Source organism: Pseudorasbora parva, chromosome 4 (assembly GCF_024679245.1).
Source record: "Pseudorasbora parva isolate DD20220531a chromosome 4, ASM2467924v1, whole genome shotgun sequence".
Lineage (NCBI taxonomy): Eukaryota > Metazoa > Chordata > Actinopteri > Cypriniformes > Gobionidae > Pseudorasbora > Pseudorasbora parva.
The window spans coordinates 34,959,673-34,975,858 of NC_090175.1; the positions used below are offsets into that span (position 1 = coordinate 34,959,673).

At 37.5% G+C, this 16,186-nt stretch overlaps 1 protein-coding gene across 5 annotated transcripts in view; it reads right to left on the reverse strand.

The window, feature by feature from the left end:
* Window positions 1-4,694: 4,694 nt before the first annotated feature.
* Window positions 4,695-16,186, reverse strand: part of bnc2 (basonuclin zinc finger protein 2) — a 235,512-nt gene continuing 224,020 nt past the window's right edge. The window contains exons 6-7 of one of the 5 annotated variants that reach the window (XM_067441605.1): window positions 10,627-10,700; window positions 8,707-8,841 (exon numbers count right to left, since the gene is read on the reverse strand). In XM_067441605.1, coding sequence (XP_067297706.1) covers window positions 10,670-10,700 — 31 coding nt within the window. In that variant the 3' untranslated portion in view covers window positions 8,707-8,841; window positions 10,627-10,669. Of the gene's footprint in view, window positions 8,866-10,626; window positions 10,701-16,186 lie in introns of all 5 variants that reach the window. The other 4 variants (XM_067441602.1, XM_067441601.1, XM_067441603.1 and 1 more) reach the window with 4 other exon arrangements.

Below are 16,186 nucleotides of genomic sequence, written 5' to 3' on the forward strand. Positions count from 1 at the left end.
TTTCACCAGGGAGACGGCCTGCTCTGTGGGCCACGGAGAGACATCTGTGGTTGAATCTGTTGGGCATCAAGGAGAAAGATAAAGCTTTCCTCCTTGAAGCTTCTCTTTCACCTTCTGGCCTGTTCAGCGACGCTGTCAATATGGTTGTCGACAGGTCTCAGGAATACGAAGATGCAATCTGCGGCCTTCCAGCAGTTCCTCCCTTGCCATTCCAAATCTAAAAGGGCTGGTCCTAAGACCGACCAGCCCCAGCCGTCCTCGTGGTCCTCATACCGTCAGGCACAGAAAGAGAGCATCGCCTCTAGAGCCCCTCCTCAGGGAACTTGGCAAAAGAGGCGGCATTCAAAGCCAGCTCAGCAGAAGGTTAACCTGCGGGCCATACTTCAGGCTAAAAAAAGCTTTGGCAAAGTGCTCCTAGTCGTGGTAGGACATCTGAGGGCTTTCTGAGGGGAGAAGCAACTGAGTCCGTTTTTTTCATTGAGCCTTCTGGAAATCGATATGTTAATCCCACTGTCAATGGCGCTTTGGGCCACATCGGTTTCCAGCGCACGCACGCTACCTCTTCTGCCCTGAGGGGTTTCGGGCAAGCAGCAATGGCGTTCGCACATCGAAAATCATCCACAAACTCTTCCTGCCGGGCAGCCGCTTCAGGGAGTCGAGAACGGTATTCAAAAAACACAGAGGTCAGCTTTGAGAGACTGATTGTTTTCGTAGATTTTTTCCATGCATGACAATGCCTGGCGAATATGTCGGCATGGGTCCTATAGAAAAGGGGTACAGAAGAAAAGGGGTACAGACTGCAGTTCGGCCACAGCCAACCAAGATTCAATGGGGAGGTCTGGACTGCAGTTGTCCCAGAGCGCGCTCAGGTTATGGAACAGGAAGTACACTCCCTGCTGGTAAAGAAGGCCATAGAACATGCTGCTCCACCGGAAAGGGAGTTGGGGTTCTACAGCCATCTTGTTCCACTTAAGGTGTACGTGGCTTCCATTATGGCTTTCCATCCTCCTGTAAGTGATGGGCCTCTGGGGAGGCAACTCCGTGGAGGATGAGGCCTGCGACTCACTCCAGAGTTCTTACTAGGGATCTGGCAGTGGTTCACGAGGGACTGGCCTCGGCCCCCTTCAAACCTCTTGAGTCTGTGACAGATCGAGTTCTGTCATTTAAGGTGGTGCTGCTCCTTGCAATCATCTCGCTTAAGAGGGTGGGGGACCTCCAGGCCTTGGCTATAACGCCGACTTGCCTGGAGTTTGCCCCCGGCAGAGTTAAGGCCATCCTTCATCCGAGGCCAGGCTATGTGCCCAAAGTGCCATTTAATGTGGCAGGCATTTCGTCCTCCACCTCATGTGTTGGCTGAAGAAGGGAGACTTCATCTGCTCAGCCCAGTCAGAGCACTGCAAATTTATCTGCAGAAGTCTTTGCAATGGAGAAGATTGGACCAACATGTTAGTTGGTCTGTTAGTGTGCTTCAGGTCTCCTAAGACGGGGGTGCCCGCGTCCAAGCAGTCGGTCAGTAATTGGATAGTTCAGATGATTACCTTGGCTTATCAGGTGTGAGGTTTGCCTTCAACTTTGGCCTTGAGGGCACATTCCACTAGTAAGGGGCATGGCCTCTTCTTGGTCCCTTCATATGGGGCTCAGTGAACAAGGGTTATAGTCATATCCCGGAGACGTTTTGTGTGTATTGTCGCCAGTGCTGCCGCTCCCACCATGCGCATCACGCGCTGCTTGTAGGGCACCAAGTGCTTAGGGGGGCACCACGAGAATTTTCTCTCAGCAACCCCTTGGCTTGCTCAGTTGGGGACATTCAAATTTTTATGTAAGTTTGTAAGTCAAACTATAATACTGATCTGCCAACAATTAAAATAAGCTGATAATATCACTGTTTTCTCCAGAACGACTGTACAGTTGAATCAAATTGTGAGGCTGCTTTGAAACAATCATCATTGTAAAAGCGCTATATAAGTAAAGTTGACTTGACTTGACTATTGGAAAACAAGTGGGTGAAGTGTAAAGATATGGTGCTGAGGGTGTGGCTGACAAATAAATTCTAGTTGAATAAAGGAATAAATTATTTATTTGAAAGTATTTGAATATATTACTATAGCCCCTTTCACACTGCACGTCGGACCTGCAATATTCCCGGAACATTGCCGGGTCGCCTTCTGTGTGAAAGCAACCAAGTCCCCACGATTGATTACCGAATTTAACCTAGTAACATTGCAAGATTCGACCCGGGACGAGCGCTGTGTGAACAAAAGCCGAAACTAATGCCGCAACGTGTACGTAGTTATTGTGCGACTCCTAGAGCTTGTTTTTTCAATAACACAACCCTGCAGTGCCAGAAGAGCTGGTCGGTGTTTTAAACGCAGAGAGTGTTCGTATACAAAAGAAACTAAAATTAACCGAGCAGAAATGTGCGCAAACTGGACACAAGTCGAGACCACGGAGCTCCTTACTTTCCGTGCTGAAGCTGAGAACGCTCACCATTATATATCACATCAGGATGTCACGTGCCAACTCGACCCGGGACCGTTAAGCGTTGTGTGTGAAAGCGCACATATTACAGCATTTCGCTGGCAGTGTGAATGGACCAAATCTAGCGGCCTGGGAACAAATGCCGGGTCGCATTATCCGTGTATTTGCCGGAATCGCAGTGTGAAAGGGGCTTATCTGTATCTTAATTTTTAAAATATATAGCTGGTCATGTTTTCTTTTCTGGGCTTTACTTGTCTGCCCAAATATCTGCTTGCTGCATGAGGGATAGGTGATAATGTTCTGGAATGTGGGGGAGTATAAATGCTATTAGCATGATAATAGAGGACACAATAAGCTAGACAGAAAGTTGCCCTGTCCAAATACCCTCACTTGCGGTCTTTGCAATTGACCACATGTCTAATGTATAAATGTTCAACTAAGCGTGAAGACAGCAAGTGTGTATATAACTTTTGATTACCTCATGGGAGAGGCTTATAGTGTTGCAGAATAAGTGTTTACAGGTCTTTTTTTTCAATACTTTGCATGCTAAATGTCGTTCAGTAGTCGCTATGTACTGTAACTAACTGAATACTACCAAATTATATCTAATATCTAATTAATTTAACTTACAGTGGACTATTTTCCTCAACATCTCATGATTTCGGGGCGCGCAAGTTCCCTAACATAATGCAGTATAGCCTTGAATACCGCTCCGAAGTGGTTTATTGTGAATTAAGGGCATTGCGCTTTGCCATTTATAAGACATGGGACAGTTTTGCATACTTACTTCCTGTTGTATGCATGCTCTCTCAAGTAGCCAAGACCGCAAGTGTGGGTATCTGGACAGGGCACAAATTGTGTGAATTCTGTGGAATGTGTGAATTCTATGCAATATGTGAATTTGTTCAAATTGGTAAGTATGTTTGGGATAGGTTAAATAATCTTTTTTTTTTTTTTTTCAGCCAGGAAAGATTGTATTGATATCATTGATGCCATCCAAAATTCAATGGGAAAAGTGATTTTGAAATGGATTCTAATACAAGTGATGAAGAGGAACAACCCAATGATCATCCATCTGATGATTTTGTCAACAAAATTATGTCATGCAAGACCATAGACCATGCCCCGTGACAGGTATCGGTGGATTTTACAAGTCCCAAAACTGATTTTTCAGGTCAGGATATCACTAATGATGCCGCCTCACTTCATACACCACTGAAGTATTTCTGAAAGTTTGTGTCAGAAGATGAAAACATGAATAAAATAGAGGAAGCTGCAGACACTCTGGTAAAGGCTAAACAAACACACTTTGCAGCAAGTTTAATGTCTGCCTCTGCTTCTCGAAAGACATTAACTTTGGGATTATCATCACTGAACATGGCTCTGAACAGAGCTAAATCGTTTAAATCCCAAAGTTTTCATTCAGTTCATCTGGTTTTGTAAATCTGAACATATTTTTATAATAAATTTTTTTTTTTTTTTCATAAACTATGACTTCTCTAATTACAAATATAAGTATATACAGGCTACAGTTGATGCTGCATGAGCAGTGTACCTTGCAAATAAGCCCTTATGTGTTATCTGCGTTTGTATAGACAGTTTGTGAAATCACTGAAATTCTGCTACCCAGAATTGCTAATATTGCAATATTACAACATTTCCTTAAAACTTACTAAAATGAAAAAAATGTAAAATCCCATTTATTCTACACTAAAGGCCTCCTACAACAACATGTAAAAAGTGAAAAGGAAAAAAAAAAGTTTGCAGATTGTTTCTTCTATATGTGGGTCTTTGTGGAAGTGGAATAATCTTAATCCAGCAAAACACAATGATATCAACAGCATAGTCAATCTTACATCTGTCATTAATTTTATGTTTACTTGTTAGTGTTTGCCAACTAGCTCTCTCTGTCTAATGCACAATGGCACATATACGCATCTAAGAAAATGTTTATTGCACACCATTTGCATTACTATAGTATGTCAAATATGAAAGAAATTATTGTTGTATTCAACATAAAATGTTGTTCTTTCCAAAAATCTGAAGAAATCTAACCTTTTTTAAAATTGAACTTTTAAGTAAAAAGAGAAAAGAGCCAAAATAGCACTTTTAGTAGTTCTGACTTGCAAGTGTGCAAAGAAACTATATATATATATATATGTATTTTGTTCCAAAAGAATAAAGTACTTCAACGTGCCAGTGACTCATAAATCTTTAATATAAAATTGTACAAGAGTTCTGATTTGTACAAAAAAATCCATTTATACGGCAAAACCATATGCATTGTATGTCAAAAAGAAAAAAAGGTTATGATACAAAAGATTAAAAAAAAAAAAAAAAAGTTTAATTATTCAAGGTGGACATCATACGGTCTCATGGGGGTGGAGTTAAATCTAAACAATTTAGACCTAAAGTAGCATTGTTAAGCAATCAATATCACCCTTTGTAAGTCAAAATTTGAAATTCCTCTGATGTGGATATACTTTTCTTCAGTGGCCAAAAGGGACAATCAAACAAGACAACTACACCAAACATCACATTAGATCAACAGAAAAGTTCAACCAAATATTTCAGTCTAATTTCTCATTTTTTTGTGGTTGCACAAAAACAAAATATATTGTACTAGGTTTTAATTATGGATTATGGATTTTTTTTTTTGGTTTTTTGTTGTTGAAATCATTGAAACATCACATAGCTGATCACACTGATCAGAATGCTCCTCTGTATTTGACATTTACAATGGATCGTTTTGTTGGACATACGTCTTCTATTATGTAGTTTCAATTGAATTTGATCTTATTTTTGTTATATCACTCCAAGAAGAAACAGTGTTAACACAGCAAATTTACAGATCGCCTTTGCAAGGTATTGCATTCAATGTTAATGGTCTGTGATGGTCCTGTCCTCAGAGCTGCAATGAAATATTTAAGGCTCACTCAGACTCTTTTAGCCAATGGCTTCATGGTAAAAGCTTAACTCTGTGGGGACAATGCAGGACAGTAATGACTGTTCACTAGAGATCTTCTCTCATACCTCTTTCCTGTTAAATGATTGACAATTTCCCTTACTTTATATATTACTTGGCCATTTAATGTACTGCCTGATTCTTCAATGTACATTTTTATGAACCATTAGATACATTTGAACTCATCACAATTTGTAAGCATTCTGGGAATTAGATTTTCTTTTTCTCAGATTAAACGTTTTTATTTTTTTAAGTATTTCCTTTGTGTCAGTGCTGTGTCTCTCTCTAGAAATCTTTGGTTCAACAGTCTGGAAAGTAGGGGGCCATGAGGTTGATAACTTCCTTCACTTTGTGATTTCACGTTACCCATCTGTACATATATTTATTATTATTATAATTATAATAATAATTATAATAATTTGGGTTTAAAATGAAGCAAAAGCCTTTGTCAGTCCTAAAAATCCTTTCTGTTTTGAGGTTAACAGGTCATAATGTTTCTGTCATTTTTATTGACCAGTTATTGGTGCAAGATTTATAAAGTAACTCAAAAACATTGTTTTTGAGGCAGTCAAATGGATTTGACGTAGTATTCTTTCATAGCCCTTCCGGATAGTAGGAAAGTAATGCTCAATGTTCCCCTCATATGGAATAAACAGGCAATTACAATTCCCTTTCTGTGTTGTGTGCCATTCAGTAAAGTTAAGTGTACACTATTAGCCAGTGTCCCTATAGGACCACCCACTGTGGCAGCAGCCGTGATGGAGTAGGAGGTAGCAGGTAGAGTGGTGGCAGAGCAGGAAAAAAACAGAGGAGGTAAAGAAAAGATAACACCAGTAAGAGAGCTTTGGGTCTCTCCATGATGCAGTATTGTCAGCAACATTCACTGAATCACTGAATTTATTGAATTGCCACAGGTCAGTGGTGGAAATACCTCCAGGTTCCTTGTATCAGTACATTTTAATTATACACACTGCTGATATAGTTCATATCTTCCATCTGTTTTTTTTCTCAGAAAACAACAGCACGGCTACTATAATAGCACATAAAGGAGGGAGCAAATTCATCTAGTCTTTGTCCAACATTAATAACCTTTTGAACTGCATGGAGTTCCAGTATTGTAAATTACATTTCATCCATTCATAATTATCTTTCAATTCATTTATTCCAATTGACAGCAACAGACATCAAAGGGCTAATTTGCATTCAATTCATTATTATAAACAGATAACTAGAAATAAATACTCATATCTACATACCCTCTAACTGGTTCAAATTTAATAGTGCTTTCTTCTTTGTCTTATTATTGTGTGGCCAATAGACAATGCATGCCATGAACAAGATAAAGATTTTTTTTTAAAAATCCAACAGTTAAATAATGTCTGGAAGTAATGCATTGGAGGAGATAACAAACTACTGTAACTTCTTCTCAATGTCATTTCTTTTCATTGGGTTTCGGAACTTTGTCTTTGATTTTGGTCACAGTTTAGAGCCTCTCTTTTGTGGCACTCTGAAATGTCAATGGCATTTGTATATGTTAAAATTGCTCAAATTTATAGAGACAAAATAAATTACAGGACACATACTGACTCTTTTAAAGTAATACTACATGCAGTAGAAAGATTCTCTACCTAACCTCTGGGCTAGTTTAGCCTTTAACCATACACTTATACTCTTCAAATGTTATGATCAGAGTCAGTAATACTTATTTACTGCATTCAAATGAATATACCTGAAACACTTACTAAATGGGATGAATATTGGGTTTAATCATGTCAAATGAGATTATTCTCATATAAAGATCTGGCACATTTCTGTTAAAGGTACAGTAATTACCATTTGGCACTGTATCCTTAAAAATGTATATTTTTCACGTTGGACAACCATCATTGTAAAGTGTTATCCTTGTAGTATTATTACAAGTCCCATAGTATAGTTGCAAAGTGCATATTTTTTTTTATTTTATTTTTTTTATACTAAAGCTATAAACATGAGAAAATAAAAAAAGTACTTTGTTAGAGCTAAAGCATGCCAGCTCCATCTGTATATCTAACAGGTAGATAAAACAAGTCACAAGTCACGTATTTAACTTTTCTTTTTTTCACATATTTTTTTCTTTTCTAAAACATTTTTTTTAAAGCCAATATAAATGAACCAAGCTAGGCAGATGCTACTTTGTCTTGCTTACCTTACCTAATTAAAATGAAAGTATTACAGTAAAAGAAAAACAAAAACAAATGAACAAAATATCAACCATCAATGCAACTGTTTCACACCAAAGCCCCTCACAACATTATTTACATATTTAAGCCAGTCATGCTCTTGTATGGGATTCTTTTAAAAGCTATCATTACACAAATGCAAGATTTTTTTTTCCATGATCATTTCTGCAGGCAAGAGTCACAAATAAGAGACTGAAAATAAGTTTGTGTCAGGGATTGAGGGATCTATGGTGTTATACTGTATGTTCAGTCCTTTGCTTCCAAAAAACGGAAATGTCAAAAGGGCACAATTCTGCTCAAACTTTTCATACTTGAAAAGATTTTTAAGAGAAACAATGCTATTTTTATAGCAATATGGGATTGTTGTTGGGAATGGATAGGGGGGTTGTTGTGTGGATGTTGTGTGGATTGATCTAATCAACCATTGTTGTATAAGGGGCATTTTTGTGTAGGTTTGGGTTCTGGCTATGCCTGTTTCTGCTTCTCACAGAAGAAAACATCATGTTACAGCCAGGTATTTTGCATTTGTGCATTTCACGCAGGTGGACAGTTTTGTAGTGCACCCGAAGGGTTCCTTTGTTACTGTAGAGTTTGTGGCAGATGGTGCAAAGGATGCCTCCTGTACCATTACCTCCACTGGATGCCAAGACGGATGGTGAGAAGGAAGGGTCACAGCGCAGAAGCCCCTCCCCTGTGCCTCCTTCTCTTCCTTCCTTCCTGGCCTCTTCCCCATCATTTCCCTCCCTTGCCAGTCTCTGAGCCTCAGTACTAGGGTTGCAGTCCTCAGTGTCACTAGCACCCTCCAGATCATCCAGCAAGATGCCGTCATCGCTGCCCTCATCAGACTCCTGTGAGGATTGCACACTGCCACTTGACTGTACGCTAGAGGCCGTGCTCAGGTCCAGCACCATGTAGTCATCATTGGGACCATGGCAATAGCCGTTGCTGTGTGAATATTCTCTAGCGACTGGAGATCTCATTCCCTCGTGTCCTCTGCCTCGTGGTGGTCCACTGGCAGCAATTCCCACTCCCTCCAGTCCTAGGTGGTGGTCAGCATAGATCTTTGATAGGAACTCAGCACGCAGCTCTTTAGGCAAGGTCGTAAGCTGGGGGTCCAGGACAATGTCATCCAGCTCTTTGGTCAGTAGTTTGCGGTGCAGGTTGATGTTGGAACTATGTCTGCAGGGAAGAGAGAAAAGGCTACTGTAGCAATTTATTTGAACTGAAAACATGAATATTTGCAAACATATATATACAAAAAAAACAACAACAACAACAACATAACAACAATGATAAACTAAACATGTTTTCACAGTATTGTTGACACAGAGTTTGTTTTCCTTTCAGTAAATTTATACTAAATATACTTCTGAAAAATCTGTTCATAAAAAAATCATCCTCAATCCCTTTTCATGATTCACACAAAAAAAAAACTTTAGAGCAGATGCTAATGGCTAGCATAGCAGCGCCGCTTAAAACAAGCCTGCACATTTTCAGGACTCGCAACCACAATCTGTGACAGTATCAATAAATGTACCAATAAAATTGTACTAATAATGTTCAGTTTTATCACAACTGACATTGTTATTAAATAAACAAGTGAGTTCATCCATCAGATATTTTAAACAATGAACAAGGAATTGAAATGCTTAGTAAACAAGTGCAGAGAGTTTGTTTGATCTGCGCATTGCAGCTTGCACCCATTGCAGCTTCGGTGGATATGTGAATGAACACAAATCATTTCTCCATTTCTGTGAGTAAACAAAACATGTTATGATGAAGTTCACCGTGGCTCTCACATTATATGACGTGGCAGACAGCTAGTTGTCCAGTGCCGTTCCTTTCATTTGTCGAGAATGCGGTTGTGAGTCCTGAAAATGTGCAGGTGTCAGTTCGGTTATTGCGTAGGGTTGTCATGCTCAAAAAAAAAAAAAAAACACTATATGAACGCAACTGTGTTAAGCGCTGCTACCATGCTAGACAGCATCTGCTCTAGAGTTTTGTTTTGTTTGAAACATGACAGGGGATTAGGGATGAACATAAACAGTGCATAATCAATGTAGTCAATTATCTTGATGGGTCACTCCAGCCCTACCAATAACTTAATTATGTTAATTTTATAGTACAAGTCTATGACATTTCCTGCATTGTCATGCTTTTATTTGAGTGAATGCATGAATGTGTGTCAAAGCACACTACTTTCTGACACATCAGAGTTCAATAACTCTTAGACAGCTTAGACAGTATCCTGCTAAAGTGTTTACTCCTGTCAGCATGTCTGCAGGCATGCACAAATGCAATTGACTCTGACTCAATTAAATACTCCACCACATTGAATGGGAGTTTATCAATTGATTCGAGCTGTGGTAATGCAATAATAGAGAGAAACTTGATAGCATATTAACTCAGACTTGGATAGCATTAGCACATTTACTCACTCCTGAAGGTAGTTTAATCGAGACCCATAAGGATATTGTTCATTTAGGCTTCACTTTAATAAAGATGGGCTTTCTCTCACCCTAATCCAGGATCACATAACACATAGCAAGAGAAAGTGACTTTGCACCAATTAATCTAAACCTTGATTTGTTTTCTTCAACTTGATCTTCCGCTAGACAACTGCTCAAAAGTCCCTCAAATATTAGACTATGTAATATGTCAATCCTTATTAACTTCAACAAACAACTAAACAAATATTCCGGTGTCATGGAAAACAATGCAACATTGGCTAGTATATGTAGTATCAAAACGTAAATAAAACCCCCAAGGTATGTGTGTGCACTGAGCCTTAATACACGTGCTCACTACATTTTAAAATAAATAGTAATGTAGATACAAGAAAATAAACTAAAAAAAGACCACAGTGATCCCAGGCCATGCAAAAGGATTAAAAGTAACTAAAATAATCACTTAAACGTGACTCGTGACTGATAAATTGATTGTACAATGTATTGTAGAGCTTACCAGCAGTGCCATGGTTGATGCAGTCAAAAAGGGTCCCTTTTCTTTAATTATTTAGTTCCCTATCCGACATTCTCCTGCAAGAAGTAAAAATAAATTCAATAGAGGGACCCTTTCTGTTGATATTAGGTATATTGGAGTGGACCACCAAAGCATCATCAACATTCAATAAAACAGCATACTGATTAATGTGTGTGTTCACATGACCATTGCTATATTTTGTTTGTATTTATACAATAACAGACCACTTCAGTTCTGATAGGAAACAGTTAACTATTTTTAAATAATATCTTAAAATTAAGGGGACAATTAGTTTTATTTTGAATGACTCACAGCAACTATTTAGAGCTTGTAATTTGTGGCTGAATTATTATTATTATTATTATTATTATTATTATTATTATTATTATTATTATTATTATTATTATTATTATTATTATTATTATTATTATTATTATATGCAGCTGATGATGCTTAAGTTGACGGCTCCTTTTGCAACATGTGAGCATACCTCAAAATTGCACCCTCACACTGCTCATAAGCTCTAAGCTCATAACTAATTGGCAACACATACACACACGTTTGTTTTTGTGACATATGGGGACATTCCATAGGCATAATGGTTTTTATATTGTACAAACCGTACTTTCTATCCCCTTACACTGCCCTTACCCCTAAACCTACCCATCACAGGAAACATTCTGCATTTTTACTTTCTAATAAAAATTCATCCTGTATGATTTATAAGCATTTTGAAAAGTGAGGACATGGCCAATGTCCTCATAAGTCACCCTCTCCTTGTAATACCTATGTCATTATACACATTTGTGTCCTCATATGTCACAAAAACATGCCCACACACACACACAGTACCCCCCCACCCCCACCCCAAACTTGGGTGAGTATAAGCTATGTATCTATATAGGCCTAATCTCATGCTGATTGGTCAGGCAATTTGATTGCGTTTCTCCTGAACTTTGTAAAATAGATCATCATTTGAATAATGAGGACATGAGGTCCTCATAATGTAGGGGGTGTGGCCTAAAACCTTAATACCCACCACAATGGGTATGACTTTGGGTCCCCATGGGTCAAACTAGTAGCCACCCACCCACCCACACACAAACACACACATAGAGAGAGAGAGAGAGAGAGAGAGAGAGAGAGAGAGAGAGAGAGAGAGAGAGAGAGAGAGAGAGAGAGAGAGAGAGAGAGAGAGAGAGAGAGAGAGAGAGAGAGAGAGAGAGATATTTAATGGAACCAAGCAAGCAGTACATTTCACTTAGCTTGACTAAGGATAGTTAAACACAAAGCCCAAGCCCTAACACTCCATAGAAGAGAGTCTACCCTTTCATTTATCAGGTTAAGCCTTTCTGCCTCATTTCCTTCTCCCCTGCAACCTCATTTCAGGCCACAACTAAGTTATGCCCCTCAGTCCCCTCCTCCATCCCCCAACACCTCCTCAGCTCTTTCTCCCTCCCTTCCGACCTCTAATCTAGCAGCCAAACCAATTTGCCCAAAGCTTGAGGCAGCCTCTCCTGAGAATCCTTTTTTTTTACTCTGCAGAGGAGGAGAGAGGTATGGCTCTTAATGTGTCTTGTCCTAAGAATGTTAATCATCTTTAGGATTTGATGGCCCTTTCGGTTCCTGCCAAGTGTGCACATTTGTGAAATGAGTTGTAATACTCAATTGCAAAGGGAAAGAGAGTCACATTAGATGATGAGGTGCTTTGTTTGTCTTTATCTTTTCCTCTAATGTGCAGTGGGCAGCTGAAGATCAGATCACTTTCTCCATGTCAAGGCCATCATCGCAGTAGCAAAGAAACAGCTAACACAAATTAAAAAGTTTATTCATAGTTTGAAGATCTGAATTTTCTAAGCCTGACATCATATGTCTCAACACCACAGGAAGAGAGGAGAGGAATGGGAAGATAGAATTAACCTTCACTCTCCCTAACCACAGTTGGCTTGTGTGAGACTGTAGACTGAATATTAGCACACCATGGGAATCTGGAGCAGGCAAACACTCAGGGTCATCATCAATCAGCAAGTGAGGAAAACATAACAAGAAAATGCATACATGAATGAAAGGGTGTGGATGTGTGTGTGTGTGTGTGTGGGGGGGGGGGCTTTCTTCAGCAATCAATCACACTGTTTATCTCTACCTGCAAACCCTTTACATAACTATGCAATCATTTACATCCATGTAACTCATACTAAAGAAAAATAATAATTAAGTAATAACAAGCAAGAATATTAAATTAGACTTTTTTTTTTTTTCTGTCTTGGCTACAAACAGCCACAACAACAAATATTGTGTACCTGCTGTAGTAATATTCGGCCACATCCCTGATATGCTCTTTTTTATCTTATCATAAATGAAACCTCAAGCCAATGTTTGAGATATCTGAACAGGATGCAATTTATTAAATTGACTTCCAATTCAGGAATGTCAAGAGCTCATTTAAAAGTCAGTGTAGAGAAGTCTTTTAACACTGAATTTAGATGCCACATTAGCATTTGTTATTTCATTTTTAAAGCCATCTATGTTCAAAATTATATTCAATTTGTTTAATCATTCCAGTTTGTTATTTATATATTTAAATATAATGTTGGTAGATAAGTTTAATGTGAGTTTATAAAGTAGTATTCAAATGATTAAATTACTAAAAACTATTGTAAATTATAGTAAAACATTAAATTATTATATTTTTTTAATGAACAATATTGGTAATATAAGTTAGTAATAAAGATGGTATGGTATATAAATATATAACAGTGTATAAAGTTGTTATGCTTAAGGCACCCCAGGGTAAAAGACATACAAAAACTTGCTTTAGCACTTTCCAAAACATCTGCTTTTCAAGACGTGATTGCGGGTAGCACCGCAAAGCTGATTCTGTGCTAATTTGGTCTAATATTTAATATTTAATGTTTATTTTTTTATTTTTAATGTTCAAGATTTAAGTGGCAAATGAGAATTGATAAAACTATTGAATAGATTTTTATTGAATCGATTTTGTGACAAATGTCTTTTTAAGGATTTTAAGTTTTGTTTAAGATAAAGCAAAAAAAAAAATAATAATTAAATAAATAAACAAAGGACGAATCACTAAAAAAAATGGAATATATTTTGAAACAACGGTTTTGTTAATGTCAGTCAATTTTGTTGTTTTTCAATAACAGAAGAATATATAAAAATATGGTATCTGGGGTAAAAAGACACAATAATTAACATGATAATAAACAGCTGGCTGATTTTGCCATTTGTTGATATTAAATTCAGATGATAAATATAGCTGGGTGTCCACCTTAGAAATAATCAATTCATAATGAAATCATCATATTTAAAAATAGTACATTAATCATATCATATAATAAAATATAATCTATATTAAATTATTATAGGCTATCCAATGCTTTCAGAATATTTACTTGTTTAATTTTTTTTTTGCCCCCCTTGCCACCTCAGTAATTTATATGATTTTTGAATAAAATAAAGCACTTTTATCATTTTTACCCCCGCACAAATCTATTGGTCCGTAAATGTTCAGTACATATATATATATATATTTTTTATTAGCATTTTTTTTATTTTATTTTATGCAATCATATACTGTATAACTGCAGTTGGATAATGCAGCACCAGAGTACAAAAGCACACAGCAGTGCCTGCCAAACATCTCACTACTCACTACTCTATACTTCTCTGTCCTACAGTCACCAATGATGTTTACAGTGTAATAATGAACAAACTGGGCTGGGAAAAGGTGCCAACTTAACAAATGCAGAGAAGATCTCCGGGGTGGGCACACCTTCGTTTTCATTTGCAATTTCCAGTAAAGTGGAATGAACACACACACACACACACACACACACACACACACACACACACACACACACACACACACACACACACACACACACACACACACACACACACACACACACACACACACACGTATGCATATAGGTTTTCATGTTTTATGGGGACATTTGATAAACATAATACATTTTTATACTGTACAAATCTAATCCTTAAACCTACCGATTACAGACAACTTTCTGCATTTTTACATTTTCAAAAACATGATTTATAAGCTGTTTCCTTTATGAGGACAAAAAAATGTCCCCACAAGGTCGAATATTTCTAGTATTGCCATCATTGTTGGTACATTTTGTCCCTATATTGTAGGGAATACCTGAAACACACGTTTACTTAGCTATCTAAATGGGGACATTGCATCGACTTCTATGGGTTTTATACGCAGCTAGTTATAAAAACTATAACATAACCCTAGCCCACACACTAATAAATAAATTAGTAAATAAATAATTTACAGTAATTAATAAATAAATAAATCAAACAGTGTGCCATTTTTACAAATGAGGACATAAACTGAGGGTTTATGAGGTTTTTTTTTTGTTTTGTTTTTTTTTGTTTTTTTGTCAGGTTTAGCTAACTTCTGTGTACAAATTTGTAATCAAAATATAGTTACGTAGGTAAGGTACACACACACACACACACACACACACACACACACACACACACACACACACACACACACACACACACACACACACACACACACACACATGCAAATTAACATGCCTTCAATCATTTGTTATCTAAATAAAAAAGTCACTTGTGACCAGAGAGGGTGAGAATAGACAGGCTCTTATCTATCCTAAGGAGTGAATGAGATGGATGAGGTTTCTTTTTTCTTGTTTAGAGTGTTTGACTGTGTCTAGAGAGATCTTTCTGACATGCACTGCTTCTCTGGCATTACAATAAGGATAGATGCTTTTGTCTTACTACACAACAGTGATTGTTGGACTTGAGATGGATTAATAATTGAATGTGCATGTCTATCAAGCTTTTTATATTTCTGTATTTTGATACAAATGTATATTCTTACTATTTACTTCCTTGAGGTGGAGCAATTTTTAAAGACTGCATATATTGACCTACATATGAATATATACGAGGGGCACTAAATTAAACCAATTTGTGTAACTTTCTGCTAAATTATAGTAATAGTGACTTTTATACCACTAATGGTATGGCTTACTTGTATAGCATTGCAGAATGTATTTTACTTGTAGAGCCAAAATAATTAGCTTTAGAAAGTCTACATTTGACTGAAGATCCGTTTTTTGCTTGCCCTCTAGCATATAAATGTATTCTGGGACTGTTTATGGTAAATGTGTTAACTAGCAGTCAGAAAAGCCTTCACCTCCTGATGCGATAATGAATGCAGCGGTTTGACAAGCTGCAGCCTCTGCTAATGTATGCATGTCTACCTGTGTGTGACAGGTGAGCAAGTACAGGTAAACAGCACATTAATGCATTAAATAAGTGTCTGCAGAAATGTACAATCAACACATTCTTCCTGTTAATGCATAATTTGTTAACATCTTTTTTTTTTTGGTCTTTTTTTTTCTTTAAAATTGGTCCCCTCTCAAACTAGCAAGAAGAAAGATTAAACAGGTTATCCACACAGTTATATATGCTATCTTTCTGAAATGTGAAAAATAAAGATTGAGGTCATGATTGAACTACC